The sequence below is a fragment of the Mus pahari genome, chromosome 8 (assembly GCF_900095145.1).
Source record: "Mus pahari chromosome 8, PAHARI_EIJ_v1.1, whole genome shotgun sequence".
In the NCBI taxonomy this organism is placed as follows: Eukaryota; Metazoa; Chordata; class Mammalia; order Rodentia; family Muridae; genus Mus; species Mus pahari.
Genome location: NC_034597.1, coordinates 91,699,723 through 91,715,959, shown reverse-complemented (window position 1 = coordinate 91,715,959; position 16,237 = coordinate 91,699,723). Strand labels below are relative to the sequence as shown.

Genomic DNA, 16,237 nt, shown 5'->3' with positions numbered 1-16,237 from the left:
TTCAAGATAAGTCCATTTATAGAGGCCCAGATGTAAGAGACCAGTGAGTAGATGTTACATTTCTGTAGAAAACAATGATAAGGGCAATGTTAGGCTTGGCACAGATAAGATTGTCTTAATCACGCCTGTAGTTTCAAGTCATAGTCAAGAATCATCTTTGGTAATTTAACGTCTGTCCGAGAAAGATAAGTCACTATGCGACTACTGTCAATATAAAAAATCCAGCTTTAAGTTAAGTAAGGGGCCGCTAAAAGAAAATTTGAGAAAAATAATTGCAAGAAGATTTATCTCTGATAGAAATACTGACTACAAGAATTTGGGAATGTCTCTGGCTTGCGATTATGTCTAATTACATTTTCACAGGGGGTGGGGAAATGAGTGTAGTGTTTACTAACTCTTTCGTAGACAGAGCTTTTTTTCATTTGTATTTTATTTTTCTTTTTAAAATATGTTGCAACTTCACAGCCCAGGCCAGGAACTCAGTACGTAGCCCAGGGTGGCCTCGAACTTCCTCCTCAGAGCCCTAGTTGCTAAGATTACAGAAGCCAGTCATGGTGACTCCTGGTTCTCAAAGTTATTTTTAAGAGACTCAGATATAATGGTCCTCCCAGCCATTCCAAATAAAATTGCCAAAGGCTACTGTGCCCTGGCCAGCCCTCGGCCCAGTTCACCTCCACGTTGGCAGCGCTGACCTGCGTACAGGCCACAGCAGAGCTGTCATTCCTGTGGCCGAGAGGCATCTCCTTGGGTCAGGTCTGGGTTCTCTCACCTGGAGGGAACCACGTTACCTGAAGACCGCCTCCACTGACAGCTTCCCCAGCACGGTCCAGGCTCTTCCTCGTGCTGCTCGTAAAACCCGGAGCTGCGGATTGCTTGTCGCTTTGGCACCACTCGGCCCCTGGACACCCACAGCTCGGAGGCGGAGGGAGCCGCGGCGGAGGGGGTGGTGCTGGCTGGAGAGCCGGGTCCTCTTACTGAGCATGTGCGGAGCGGCGCGCATGCTCAGTGCAGCCGGCCGCCTCCCATTGCGGGCAACTCCGGTGGTGGCAGCGGCAGCGGCGGCGGCGGCGGCGGCGGCGGCGGCGGCGGCGGCACCGCCTCCTCCTCACACTCCGCGGGTGGCGGGGTTAGATGTGCGGCCCCAACAGCGGCGAGGGCGGCGCAGGGAGGAGGAGGAGAAGGCGGCGGCGGCGGAGGAGGTCGCTGTCTTTGTAGTGTCCCCGCTGCGGGCGCCCGAGGCCGCCGCTCCAGCCGTCGTCGTTGGCTGAGCCTGTGAGGGCGCGCGCGTGCTTGCCCGCGGGGACGAGGCGGCTGCGGCGGCGGCGGCGAGGATGATGATGTGCGCGGCGACTGCTTCCCCCGCCGCCGCCTCCTCCGGGCCCGGCGGGGACGGCTTCTTTGCAGCCGCCACCATCTCTTCCTCCCCGGCACCGGGGGCGCTGTTCATGCCGGTTCCTGACGGCTCGGTGGCCGCCGCGGGGCTGGGGCTGGGGCTGCCTGCCACGGACTCCCGGGGTCACTATCAGCTGCTGCTGTCAGGCCGGGCCTTGGCGGATCGCTACCGGAGGATTTATACCACGGCGCTCAGTGACAGGGACCAGGCCGGCAGCAGCACTGGACACCCGGCCTCCAGGTGAGTCTCGCGGGCGCCCTTCCTTGCCGCGTGTGCATTTGTGTTCCCCCCACCCCCCACCCCGGTGTGCGTGTGTGTGTGTGTTTATGTGTATGTGTACCCGTGCGTGTGTTTCCACGTAATTAGCACCCGGCTTTCAGTCAGGGCTGGATGCTGGTGGTAGAAGCACTTCGGTGATAAGAGGGTGTGGTGGCCACGGGGTCTGTGCGTGCGTGCTTGTGTGTGTGTGTGTGTGTGTGTGTGTGTGTGTGTGTGTGTGTGTATCTTTTGGAGGGGAAGGAGGGAAGGTACAGAAGATGGGTACCTATCAGTTAACGCTAGAGAGGGTGATGGTGCTGGTTTGTCACGACACGTGTGTATTGTTGAGAAAGGAGGCATGGGTAGAGAGGGATGAGACCACAATGCCTGGAGAGAATTTGCAAGAGTCCTAAGAGGATGTGTTCCTGTTTCTAGTATCTGAGCTGTAGTGTTATTTGCACGACCCCTCCCCATCACATTCCTTCCTCCAGCTGCCTTCCGTAAAAGCCACCTTTCACTACCGGGGAGCAATGGTGTAGGTTAAAGATACTGATGTTTGTAGGATGTTGGAGACGAAAAGCCAGTGGTTTCATTTGAGGAGATTTAGGAATAAAGGATACAGATGGGGGTTTGCGCAGACGTCAGAAGTGTCTGATAGAGGTTTTTAGAAGTGTAGTTTGATTCCAGAGCGTTTTGGCCTTGAAATGAGTTTGCAGCTGCTGCCTTGCTCTGATGTCCCGTCCGGCCATTTCCCTTCTCCTTCTGTTCTATTTCCTGCCACTTACAGATTTGAGAGTACAGGGAGTTTTGTAGGAAAAAATGGGAAAATACTTTTTTTGGTGCCAGTTTTTAAATGAAAAACTTTAAAAATATGTCAGCCTACTAGGGTTCACTTGCTATCAGAAAATCTGAGTAGCTCTCAGGTCTCTTTCAATTAGACTGGATACACCTTCAAGTTACTTCATAGAGTTGGCAAGTCACTTTCATTTTCTTTTTCTTAAAATCTGGGTACTTTTTTGGCTAAAGGCTTTCCCGTTCCATGCCTTAACTTGTCACAGACCCTGAAGGCTGGTTGCTGACTCTTTTAGCCAGCTTTGAGAGTGGTAATTGGGAGTCTCCTTGGCTTCTTCCTATAGCCTCTTACAGGGCATTCAAAAAGCATAGTAGGATTTTTAAAAGTGAGCTTGCCGAAGTGTTTCTTTTTTCCTCCCTTACTAAATCAGTGTGGCTTATTAGGGAATGCCAGATGCCCTTTTCTCCCATTATAGAAGGTCTCTAGTCCATCCATCTAGCTAGTGTATCAGTGTATGTTATGGCTTATCTGCTGGAGAGGGTTGTAAAGATGAGCTTTATTCACAGTTTTTATAGATAAAGCAGCCATATCTATTTGTTGACAGGATTGGGTGCATCCTTAGTTGAGTCATGGATATAAATGATCATAACTACTCTTTGCTATTTAGGATGAAGGTAACAATGTCACAGGTGTGGTTCTTGCTGATGGTTTTGGAAAGCAGCACACATCACATTACAGAATTTACCTTGAGGGTTAGGTTTAAGCTTGAGCAATGCATCTCTAAATTATTGTACTGTGATATAGCTGCACAAATTCCTCTTACAGATTTAAAATTATATTATTTCTAAACTTATGCAGTAATCTATGATGTATATTCTTATTTTGACTTTCTTCTGCTTTTTAAATAATGACTTTCTTGTATCTACAAATGTACTTGAAGTAGTAGACAAAGTTAAATATAGGTTCATATACTTAAAATTGGTGATTTAATAGTTTGATCAATTTCTACAAACTGTCAATGAAATATGAGGAATTGGTTTATTGATCTCATGGAAATATTCTTGGAAACTAACCTTACTTTGATAATGCCTTCCAATGCTTGTTCATAATATTGTTTACTATAGTTCACTCTCCCCATTTTTATCTACAACTGTTCTTTATTGTGAATTGAATTAAATTCGCTCACTAAAAAACTAAGGCTGGCAGGGAAGAAGAATTGGGCTTTGGTTTATTTATATAGGGCATTGAGGTAGACGGAAAAGATAGAAATAGGGCTGAAATTCTAGAGAGCATCAAGCTTAAAGTTGAGAGAAAAGGGAGACAATGAAAGAAACCAAGAGAGGAGATTAGAAAACAGAGGAAGAGCAGGCGGGAGCACCTCGGGTTCTAGGGAAGGAAGAGAATCCTTTCAGAAGTGTTGGATACTGAAGCAACCAGGACAGTTTCTGAGTCACCGATAACTTCTGAACCAAGTGCTCATAACTAGGATAAGCATAAAGAGGGGGAGGGAGGGCGGAAGGAAAGTATTGGATAACCTGGGGGATATGCAAGAAGGTTATTGGAGGGCAATGGGATATTCAAGTATGGGAACTTAAGTAGAGAGGAGGATATTAAAGAGTCGAAAGAGGGAACAATTGACAGAAATCAGTGGAGGCAGTTTTATGACAGATGAGCCATTGAAAAAGTTAAGGATTGATCGTTCTTTACTAGAGAAGGAGGTATTTCTAAGTATGCAGACTGATAACTTTATTGAAGATGAGTACCATAGCTATTCTTTCTGGTGATCTGAATGGGTGTCATCATTTTTTGGCATTTATTGTGTCAGTAAGTGTCTGCATTGTGCACTGTTGTAGACATTAAAGACACAGCCTTAAGTACAACAGATGGAATCTCACTGTTTTTGCAGTGCGCACTGGGGTGCTGGTAACAACTGGTAATTTCTTTGATAATGATGAAAGAAATACAGTCAGTTTCATAGATTGAGCTACTAGAGTGATAGGGCCAGCAGAGTTCTCACTGGGAGTTGGCATTTAAGTTGACATGTAAGGAAGAAGGAGATCTAGAAGTGCATATGAGGAAATTATAAAAACCTTAAGAGAAGAGAAAATATGTGCTTCAGGGAACAAATATATAAGTGAATTATCAGCCTAGGTTGAACACATTCAGTATTATAGGTTGTTTTGGGTATAAGATTCAAGCCTAAGGTAGGCTTGATTTTGAAGGTATTTTAACAAAACGGCTCAGAGCTTGGACTCTTGACACTATACTGACTTTAAGTCCTGCCTGTCCTGTCATTTGCTAGTTGTGTAACCTTGAATGTTACATAATTTTCTTGTCTTGGTTTTCTTATAGGTCGAGTGGAGATAATAGTAATTGCATTATTTTGTAGATTAGATGAACAAATACTTATCAAGTCCTTGGCACATTATATGTTATTAAATATTAGGGGTTTTGTTTTTTTCTTGAAAGTGAGGGGTTTGAGGATATGGAGAGAAGCAATAATAGTCTTGCTTGTAGCTTGGTTTTTGGATCAATAATTGCTGAATATGGGAATAGCTTTTATGCATTCAGTATGGTTTTGAATGAATAAGACTGGATGAAATTATAACATTTTCTTGGAGAAAGTGACCAGCTAGTCAAGGCAGAAAAAAAAGTTTCCTCAGTTTTCTGAATGGTAAGGTATAAGTTTCCATTTGGAAAGTGCCACACTTCTGTGGTAGGATCTCACAGTGTGTAGATACCTTTGATGCCAGTTTTACCTTTTTATGTGTTAGGTTGCAGTGTGTGTGTGTGTGTGTGTGTGTGTGTGTGTGTGNGAGAGAGAGAGAGAGAGAGAGAGAGAGAGAGAGAGAGAGAGAGAGAGAGAGAGAGATTCTGCTCTGTAGACATTTTCAGGCCTGGAACTTATTACATTGCTGGTGGTTGGAGTTACAGTTCTTGTGTCACCAGGCCCAGCCTGAATGTTTTGTTTTATGTTTTTGAGGTGGAATCTCCTGTAACTCTAACAGGATCACTATGTAGCCCAGAAATAAGAGTTATCCTCTTGGTTCAGCATTCTGATGATTACAGATGTGTACACTAGAGCTGGCCTTTTTAGAGTAATCTAAAGGCTGTGTGGCCACACATGTTAAATGCCTTTTAAATGTTGTCTGTTGTTATTATTAAAATCATATTTACAGTTCCAATCTGCTTATTATAATAAACCTTCCTAGTTAGAAGATAGATGAGGAGAACTTTTAGTTGACTGATTCAGGGTAAAAGTGTGACTGGAGGTCAAAGAAAAGTAGAAATTGAAAGCTTTGCTTGACTGTGGGGAAGGGGAAGCGGTGCTGGGAGGGAAGTGGTAAGCTGAGCTAGAAAGAAAAGCCTGCACTCTGAGGCTCGCAGAGCACTGCTGTGAGTACCAGAGAACACTTTACTAAATGAGGATTCCTGTCCTTTTTTTTCAGCTAAACTAGTTTCTTTACTACTTCTTTCTTTTTGTTAGAAATGCCATTTGACTGGCTTGTTCGTATAGGTGATAAGCCCAGCATGTGGGTGGTGGAGGTAGGAAGGTCAGGAGTTCAAGGCCAGCCTCTGATATATAACAACTTCAAGGCCAGCCTCTGGCCCTGGTACTCTATCTCACAGTAAAACAGAACAGAACAGAAATGGTATTTGAGTCCATTCCATCTGTGCTTGGAATTTGGGTTGTAAGAGGTTAAGCAGTCAAACCTATGAATGTTGAAGATTACTAGATGTTGAAGTTTCTAGTCTTGAGTGTGTTGTATGTCTGGGGATGAAAGATAAAAGGCAGATACTTCAACAACTGTTCTGTGATGGTGCCCTGGGCCTGCTCAGCTGCAGGAGCACAGGTGAGGAAGGTGTCTGTGTGTAAGTGATGCTAACAGTTTTATTAACGCTAGGCTGTAGGAGGGAGAGGAGTAAGAATTCATTGCAGGATTGAGGAGATTAGCCAAAAGGACAGTATCTGGAAGAACAAGAAAAATTAAATTTTGATCAGAATTATTGGGAAAATCCGGATAGTTTTGAGCTAAGAAGAAACATTATTATAGAAGTGGGCTAGAAAATGATTTGGGGTTGAATTAGTGTATGTGTATCTGTGTTGGGTGGTAGTTAATACTTTTCTTCACATGGGTGTTAAATCTGTGAAATTCTGTATTCAATAAACACATTAAGACAAAGGTACTACTATGTTGGTATACTGAGTGGTAAAAAAAGGTAAAATGAATTAGTCTCTTAGCACAAAAGAAGTGAAAAAATATTGGATCTTATAAAATTGTTCATTTAATAAATTTAAGTATGTTAATTTAATCATAATATTTTTATATTATAAGCTATTCAGTTTAGAAGTTCAAAAAATAATTTCCTGTTTTACTCAACAACTGATTAAATGTGTCATTTTTTGGGGGAGGTGATGTTAGGTTAAGATTTAATTTATATATAATATAATTAACCCTCTTTAAATATTCACTTAATGAATCTTAGACTATTCCCATCACTTCAGAAAGCTATTTCAGGGCCTCACACTCCTGCTTTCTGGCTACCGTTATAACTATATCTAATATTTTACCTTTTCTATAATATTATGTCAATCTAGTTCATTTTAGGGAAGGGCCGTACGTATTGTTGATGCTTCTGTCTTCCATTTTGTGTTTTCTGTAAATGGAAATTAGGCCTTAAGACTTCATTGGATTCTTGTAGATCTTAGCAGGAACATTTTGTGTATAGTACTAAGCACTGCATGTTGCCCCAGCCCCAAGTTACTGGCTTTCCTTACTTGTAGTGGTGTTAACACCAGTACCCATCAGACCTGTCCCTTGTAATACAGAACTGTGGAAATAAGGACTGGTACTCTGCACCTTTCACCGAATGGTTTTAATATCCTTTGATAGTCTTTGACTGAGTCAGTAATTTTATTAGAAGTTTAAAAATGTTTTTCCCCTCTTAGAACTCTGTTAATCTTTCTGTATTTATTAGAGAGTGCTTTTTGGTGTTCTACACCAGTGGCGATGTGGCGGGGCTAGAGTTAGCCTTCAAGATTACCCACCTTCCTTCCCAGATTGAGTCACATGCTTTTCTAGTTTTGGGGGCTATTGAGAACTAAAAGAGAAGGTAGCTGAATTCCCCAGGCCTGCTTCCTATTCACCGCATCCATAAGTTGGCTCTGTGATGATGTAGTAGTGCCTGGCCAGTTTGCCTAGAGACAAGACAGCTTTTATTTATTTATTTTTTATTGGATATTTTATGTATTTACATTTCAAATGTTATCCCCTTTCCCGGTTCCCCCTCCGGAACCCCCCTCTCCCCTCCCCTCAAGGCAAGACAGTTTTGTGCGTCCCCAGGCTTCTAGTTGAGGCCCTCATGGCTGAACTGCAGTCCTCCTGCTCAGAACTACTCCCCTCCCCTTAGTTGTTGGTTCTCAAGCACACCAGTGAGCTCTGGTGTGTATATCTCCTTTTGGTCATTTCACTCACTCCCAGGAACCGTCTTAGGAACCTTAGTGCTGGCTGGGATGAACCACATGCTAACAGTGTCAGCTGAACACTGCTGCTGCTGAAGCTCAGCATGCACAGTTGTGCAACTATTAAAACTGCCATGTGGAACGCAGTGTCTATGATTGGAAATGTCCTGGTGGGTACTATATCCTGGGCTTTTGAGAGGCTTAGGGAACTATTCATCATAAGGGTAGTACAATGTGCCTGCTGTTGCTAAATGACATTGATAGATGAGAATGATGAAAAAAAGCTGAAAGGTAAAGGGAACTTTCTTTTTCTTTTTTAGTAGCATATAGAGGAATACCTGCAATGTGGATAAGAAGCAAAGGGCAGGTCAACCAAAGACTTAATGTTGAAGGTGCTAGGGTGGATAGAATTCTTGTTTGCTATAACCACTGTCAGTGTTCTGATTGGGTAGAAATGGATTCTGACCCTTAGAATGGAACCTCTCTGAACTGATGGACCTGTAAACCTTAGAATCTCTAAATTTTCCAAAGTCCTCTAGGCTTCCAAAAGTTGCTTAATTATGAGTGGAAAATGCCTTCTTGAAGACTGTGTAGAAGTTTGTACTCTCCTGCCTCTCCTGGACCATCTCTGACCTTCTCACTCTTAGTTATAACAAACCAATAAATAGAGTCAAGGCATGAAGGCACTGGATCTCTTTCTCTCTTCTCTCTTCTCTAATCTCTCTCTCTCTCTCTCTCTCTCTCTCTCTCTCTCTCTCTCTCTCACACACACACACACACACACACGTACATTTCTAAACTAAACTGAGATACTCTAAAGCACCACAGTAGACACACAGAAATATCATATGATATTCGAACTTTTCAAAGGAAGTACTACAGTGTCTGTCTCACCACTAGTTTGAAATATTTAATGGTTTTGACTTTAGTTACTGCTACATTTCTTTTGATGGCATCCTATTTTTGCAGTTAGGCTTTTGGTGGTTGTGATACAAACCAAGCATTACTTGTCAGAAATATGGAGCTGCACAGGAGGGTGACCTCTTCAGTCTGACTCCATGCTTGAGAATTGTTACAGTGCCCGATAGTTGCCCTTAGCACAGGGATTGTTTTAGACTAAGAATCCACTTTATATCAAAGAAGGACCGGTGAGCTCCATTTGTCTCGCTTGAACATGATGCTCTGCAAGGATGAGCAGCCGTGCTTTGACATTCCCAGAAAAAAAGCACAGTTAGGAGTGGTTCTACCCAACATCATTCTCAGTGATACAGTTGGGGAGTTTGTGTTTCCTGTCATCAGAGCTTTCGAAGGAGGAGTTAAGAGATACTGGTTCGTAGATGAGAAACATTTAAAAAGAAAACACAGAAGAATCCTTTTATACTTGAATCTACAGTTGGTAGGGCTCAGAGGTCCAAAGAAAGATTTCTTTGGATAGGGCTTATGGACCTGTAGGGTTGTCAACACAACAGAGCACAGGTGTTTGTCACATGAGTGATCCAGTGGGTGTCTCTCAGATGTCAGTATTATAATTATCCTCATAAAAGGAATTTAATAATTACTCTGTATTCAAAATTGTATAGGCCCAGTGTTCATAAATATTTGATAGACTCCATCTAAGGCACTTAGTGGTATGTGTTTTTTCTTTAATGGCCTGATAGCTTGTTTCTTTTAATACATAATGATATCTGCCGCTTAAAGGTGCCATAGTTGGTTCTCTGGAGGGGAATCTTGGCTGCTCCTAATTATGAATGAAATTCCTATAAACATCCATGTGCAGGTTTTTTGTGTGGACATAAGTTTCCAGCTTCTCTGGATAAATGCGTTCCAGAATCTGTAATTGTTGTTGGATCATATGGTCAGGATATGTTTAGTTTTGTAGGAAACTGCCAAATTCTCTCCCCAAGTGAATGTACCATTTATATATATGAAACAAAGCTTCCAGTAGCGTATGAGAGTTTGCATTGCTCTGTGTCCTCAGTGACATTTAGTGTTGTCAGTGTTCTGGATTTTGAGCATTCTGATTGATGGATCATTGTTGCTTTCATCTGTATTAGTGTGGTAACACCTGTTTACAACACCTTTTCAGGTGCTGGTTTGTTATTTCTGTATCTACTTTGGGGACATATCAAGGATGTTTTCTCCCTTTTAAACTCCAACATTGTTGTTTTGGTACTGTTGGATTAGAGAGTTCTTTTTTCTTTTCTTTTTCTTTTTTTAAATTTACTTACTGATTTTATGTGTGTGAGTACACCATTGCTGTCTTCAGGACCCCAGGAGGGGGCATCCGATCCATTACAGATGGTTGTGAGCCACCATGTGGTTGCTGGGAGTCGAACTCATGACCTCTGGAAGAGTAGTTAGTGCTCTTAACCACTGAGCCATCTCTCCAGCCCTAGAGAGCTCTTGAATAGCTTGGATAATAGTCTTCTATTAGCTATGTCTTTTATAGATAGATTATTTTCTCCTAATCTGTGTCTTTTTTCCCCTCATTCTATTGATAATTATTTTTTTGAAAGCAGGCAGTTTTGATTTTAATGAAGTTCTCAACTATTTTTTCCTAGTTCATGCTTTACCATTTTATTAAAAACGAAACAAAACTGTTGCCATACTTGGGTTTGTCTAGAGTTTCTCCTGTCTCATCTTCTGAACACTGGATGTTTTGTGTCTTGCATACAAGGTTTATTTTCCATTTTGAGTTCATCTTTGTGTGCAGGCTGCAAGGCCTGGGTGTCTAGTTGTTCCAGCATCCTTTGTTTCGTCGTGGCTTGGCTTTGCTCTCTTTTGCTGCTGTTCGGCCGTATTTACGTGGGTCTGTTCCGAGTCCCCTGCTCTCTGTTCTGTTGGGCTGTCTCTTGTTTCTTCAGCACTACATGGTCTTTGTTACTGTTACTTTGTTAGGTTTATAGGAAATCTTGAAGTGAGATATTTACTTTTTTCTTTTCACATTGTCTTAGCTATTATGGGTATTTGTCTCTTCTCATAAACTCTTAAACATTTGTCAAAAATTCCAGAAATAACCTACTAGAATATTTATTGAAACTCTCTTAGATTAATGGATTAGAAAGAGGACATCTTGATAATAATATTGAGCTTTCCTATCTGCATATATGGGATATTTGTTATTTAGTTTCTTTTATTAGAATTTTGCAGTTTTCTTTATTTAGCTCTCACAAGTATTTTATTAGATTTACACCTTTATATTTCTTTGAGGATACAACACTTTTATATTCTACTTTGCTTCTGGTACATAGGAAAACAATTGACACACACATACACACACATATGCAGACATATATAAATACACAATACTAATGTTTTGTGCATATAAGCTATAATCTTTTATTAGGTATACCGGGGTTCTTTTGTTTTGTCTCTTCCTTTAGATTTTTGACCTAGGAAGCCATGTCATCCATCTTTCCTTCCCTTGTTTTATTGCATTAGCTGTAGTTCTCACAGAGATCTGATAGAGTGGCGAGAGAGTGAGCAGACCTTTGCTCTGTTTCTGATCTTTGTGAGAAAGCTAGCCCTTTCTCACTGTCAAGTCTGGCGTCATCTGGAGGAGTTTCTGCAGGTGTTCTTTTTGCATGTTGAGGAAACATTCTAGATTTCTACTTTACTGAGAACTTTCATTAAGAAATAGTGGTTGAATTTGTCAAATACCTTTCCTGCATCTACTGATGTGATCATCTCATACATTATTCTTAGCCTGTTAATTTTTTTTTCAGATGATTCATACCTAGCTGCGATACATTTCACTTTGGTTGCTGTGAATGTTTTTGTATACTGCTGGATAAAATTTGATAAAATTTAGAGGTTCTCTTTTGCATATGCATTCATGAGAGATGTTGGCTTGTACTTTTCTAATATTTCATTGCCATGTCGAGGTTAATGTTACTGTTACCCTGACCTCATAAAGTGAGCCAGGATGGTGTCTTCTGTTTCATCCTCTAGAGAGAGTCACAGAAGCCTGATAGAATTCACCAGTGAACTTCTGAAAGGCTGCCATCTCATAGTTCCCACAATTTTAGGAACTAAAATTGTCTAGTTTTTGTATAAATTCTGGCACGTTGTGTCTTTCAAGGATGAGCCGGTTTTATCTCAGTCACTAAGTTTATGCATATAGTTATTGATATTTCCTTTTTTTATTTTAATGTCTGTACAATTAGTAATGATGAGTCCTCTTTCATTTCTGATAACATTCATTCACTCATTCAATTCATTTTCTAGTTTTGCTTTTAAGTTTAAAGAACCAGCTCTTGGTTGGTTGGTTTGTTTGTTTTTAATTTATTCTTCTCTCATAAAATGCATCCATTCACAGTTTCCCTTCCCTCCATTCCTCCCAGTACCCCCTCTACCCCAGATTCCCTACCCCACCTCACCCCCAACCCCAGAAAGGAGCGGGCCTCCTAGGGATATCAGCTGAACACACACAACATAACAAGACAAAATAAGAAAAGGCACAAACCTCATGCCAAGGCTGGGCAGGGTAACCCAGGAGGAAGAAGAGGAGGAGGAGGAGGAGGAGGAGGGTCCCAGGAGTGTGTGGCTATGCTGCTCTTGTGTTTACTTTGGCCTGGCTTCCCCTCAGCACTGTCATCTACTTCTCTCACTTTGACTTTATTTTACCACTGACCCCCAGCTTTGGAATCTTAGGTCATTCACTGTAGATTTTTATTTTCTAGTGTGAGACTTGGAAGCTTTGGCTACTTTAGGTGCATTCCAACCATTTTAATATACTTGCCATTTAGTTAAGTTATTTAAAAATTTTATTCCTGGCTTTTTTATTTGAATAGCACACTACCTAGGACTATTTTACTTAACTTTCAGGTATTTAGTAAAATCATAAATACCATTGTCAATACTTCTAACACATACTTTTTATAATTTTTATTTTTAAAATTGAATTTATTTAAAGCTTTCATGGATGACTTTATGAAGACTGTATTACATCCTTTCCATTCTCCCCTGTCCTGTACCAGAACTTCCTCTGTTCCCGTTCCCTCACTCTCACGTTCATCTCACACACACACACACACACACACACACACACACACACACACACATGCATGCGCACACTGGGATTGTGTAACCTATCAGGGGGTTTGTCCCTTGAGAAAACTGATTCTCCCTCTGTGGGTGGGGCCTTGTGCAATTTCTTCCAACCACATTAACATTTATTGAACAATGTTATTTTTTTCTTTTGCTCACAATCAGATAATTATGCCATTTGCCCTTAAAAAGAGTATTTTTTCTCTTGGGTTTAGATGTTCTATAAGAGTCAGTATATTGGTTAGGATTTTGTTTCTGTGACAAATACATTACACAGAGAGATTTATTCTGGCTCAGTTTTTGACATTTCAGTTATCCTGGCAAGGCAGAAACACCACAGAGATGGTCATGGCAGGAAACTTCTTCTCATAGAAGCCAGGAAGTCCAATTATAGCCTCCCAAGGCCACCCCTTCCATAGTTTTACCTAATAATCTATACTATTATTATGCCATTAATTAGGTCAGAGCACTGATGATCTGTCTCTAAAAATGCCCTCATAGATATACCCCAGAGTTGGTTTGTTCTAATCTTTTAGGTGTATCTTTCACCCTAATCAAGTTGACAATCAGTATTAACCATCACAATCAATTATTTAAATTTGGGTGGAGAGTTGTTTGGACATTCTGTATATCTGTATTCTTTTTTTTAGTCTTAACTAACTATAGATAGGTATTAAAATAGTTTTATCCCTTTAATTTTGTCAATGGTTGCTTTATATAATTTTAGTCTTTTCTGTTGGGTACCTATACATTTATAACTATTAAAAAATCTGGTGCACTGGCACTAGAGAGACAACATAGTAGCGAGCATTTACTGCTCTTGTGGAGGACCCATGATCAGTTCTTAGCATCCACATTAGATGGCTTACAACATCCAGCTCCAAGGGGGATTCTATGCCTCTTGTCTCAGCAGGTGCCTATATTCTCTTCTTGTGTTGTACTAGTACATGTACATATATATGTACATGTACACAAACACATAATTTAAAAAATTCTGGTGCAATTTATTGTTTTTATTTTATTAGTATCACATGTTTCCATCTCTAGTAATTCTTTTGAATACTTTTGAATGAGTTTACTTAGTGATATAAAAATAGTTTTCAAGGGCTGAAAAGATGGTTTAGTGTTTAAAATACCTGTTTGCAAGCGTAGGGGCCCAAGTTTGGGTCTCTAACTATTCACACAAAAGCCAGGCTGAACAGTGGAAGTCTGTACCCCCAGCCCTTGACTGATTCAAGAGTGGTTATAGACAAATCCCAGAGGCTTACTGGCCATCCAGGCTAGCCAGAATGGTGCACTCCATGTTCAGTGAGAGAACCATTCTAAAAAGTAAGATGGGAGAAGGGTCCGGGAAGATCTTTCCTGTGTGCGGAGACCAGAGGACAGCTGTTCAGAGTTACTTCTCTCCCTTCACCTTGTTTTTGAGGCGGGGTCTCATTATTTCTGTTGCCAATGCTGCTTTGTAACTTCCTCCCATGTCACTGTGGGTGTGCTGACATTACATGCTGGAACTGGCACATCACTCTTTTATTTATTTACTTAATTTGTTTTTTTTTAAGGTTTATCTATTTGTTTTATGATAAGTACACTGTCACTGTCTTCAGACACACCAGAAGAAGAGGGCGTCGGATTCCATTACAGATGGTTGTGAGCCACCATGTGGTTGCTGGGAATTGAACTCAGGACCTCTGTAGAGCTGTCACTGCTCTTACTCCCTGAGCCATCTCTCCAGCCCACATCACTCTTTTATTTCGGTTCTGGGGATTGAAGGTAGGTCCTCAGGCTTACACAGTAAGCATATTGGCTTCCTGGGCCATCTTGCCAGCCCCAATTGGATAATTTTTATGGACTCATTTTCAAATTTAGAGATTTTGTGTTATCTCCATTTTCTTAATGAATTATTTAATGAAGTTTAAAATTTTATATTGTTCAATTCTATTTAAAACTTTCTTTTGTATTGCAAACTTTCCATGTATTTCAATTGTATTTGCCTTTTCTTGTTAGAATATATTTACAGTAGTGATATGAAAATCTTTATTACATAATTACAATATCTAGCAGATGTGTCTCGACTTCTGGTATTAGAAAGTGGCATCATGAATAAGCCAGGGCGAGTTGCCTCTTTTCCTGTAGTCTCTTGAATGGATGTTTTAGGATCATGAAGCTGGCATTACAAGATCATACTAGGGTTTGGGGAAAGGGTTTATTTACTTCAGTGCTTGTTGCAACCATGAGGACCTGAGTTTGTCTCATCAAGAAAACAAAACAAAACAAAACAAAACAGGCATGCTATTGTTCATTTGTAACCACAGAACTGGTGAGGCAGAGACAAATGGATACCTGGAGCTTGCTATGGAGACAGCTCAGCCAATTGGTGGATCTGGATTCAGTGAGAGACCTTGTGCCAAAAGCAAAATAGAGAGCAATCAAGCAAGATTCTTCTTCATTTTGCCCCCCTAGCTACATGCACATGACAGAAGTAAGGGACTGTAGCAGATGTTCTTACTGGACTAGCTGTATCTCTTTGACATTCATCTCCAGCTGTCCCCTGGAAACATCTATGACTTTTAGCCTTGGAAGTCTGTGCAGGACTTTTTTATAGAAAGTTTCCCTGAGAAATGTTTTCAACCAGTGACGAGTAGGAAACAGATTAGCAACTCATTTTCCTTACCTACAGTTGGAGTAACTGGTAGCCATGTTCAGTGGTAGAATTCCCCATTGTGGTAATAAGTTTCATAATGCACTGTCCTTGTGTGCTTTCCATTGCTGTGACAGAACAATGACCAAAAGCAACTGGAGGGGGAAAGGCTTTATTTGCCTTACAGTTCCTGACCACATTTCATCGTCAAGAAGTCCTGTCCTAGTGGGAACTCAAGCAAGGGCAGAGCCAGGGACCATGAGGGAAACTGTTTCCTTGTTTGGTCTTCATGGCTTGTTAGCTTGGTTTCTTATATAAGCCAGACTCACTACTCCAGGGTTGTACTGACCACCCTGAGCTGAACCTTCCATATCAATCATTAAGCAAGAAAATGCTCCACTGGCCTGTGTGATGGAGACAATTCTCAATTGAGGTTTCCTCTTCTGGTTGAAGCCAGTTTGTGTCTACTGACAAAAACTAGGAAGCTTTTATTAGTTAATTCCTTTCTCTAAGTCACTCCTGATTTCCTTTACCAGAGATCACATCTCAAAGCAACTGTTGCCTGTAGATTCTTGAGGTGTCTTTGGCTTTGAGGGAATACAAATCAAGATAGATGCTTGAGTATGGGAATAATAATGAAAA

The 16,237-nt window shown here is 41.1% G+C and overlaps 1 protein-coding gene across 11 annotated transcripts in view; it reads left to right on the top strand.

Moving 5' to 3' along the window:
• Positions 1–1,020: 1,020 nt before the first annotated feature.
• The window catches only part of Mycbp2 (MYC binding protein 2), a 230,396-nt gene continuing 215,179 nt past the window's right edge, over positions 1,021–16,237 (top strand). For 10 of the 11 annotated variants that reach the window (XM_029541562.1, XM_021203102.2, XM_029541560.1 and 7 more), the window contains exon 1: positions 1,138–1,633. In XM_029541562.1, coding sequence (XP_029397422.1) covers positions 1,332–1,633 — 302 coding nt within the window. In that variant the 5' untranslated portion in view covers positions 1,138–1,331. Of the gene's footprint in view, positions 1,634–16,237 lie in introns of all 11 variants that reach the window. The other variant, XM_021203101.2, reaches the window with a different exon arrangement.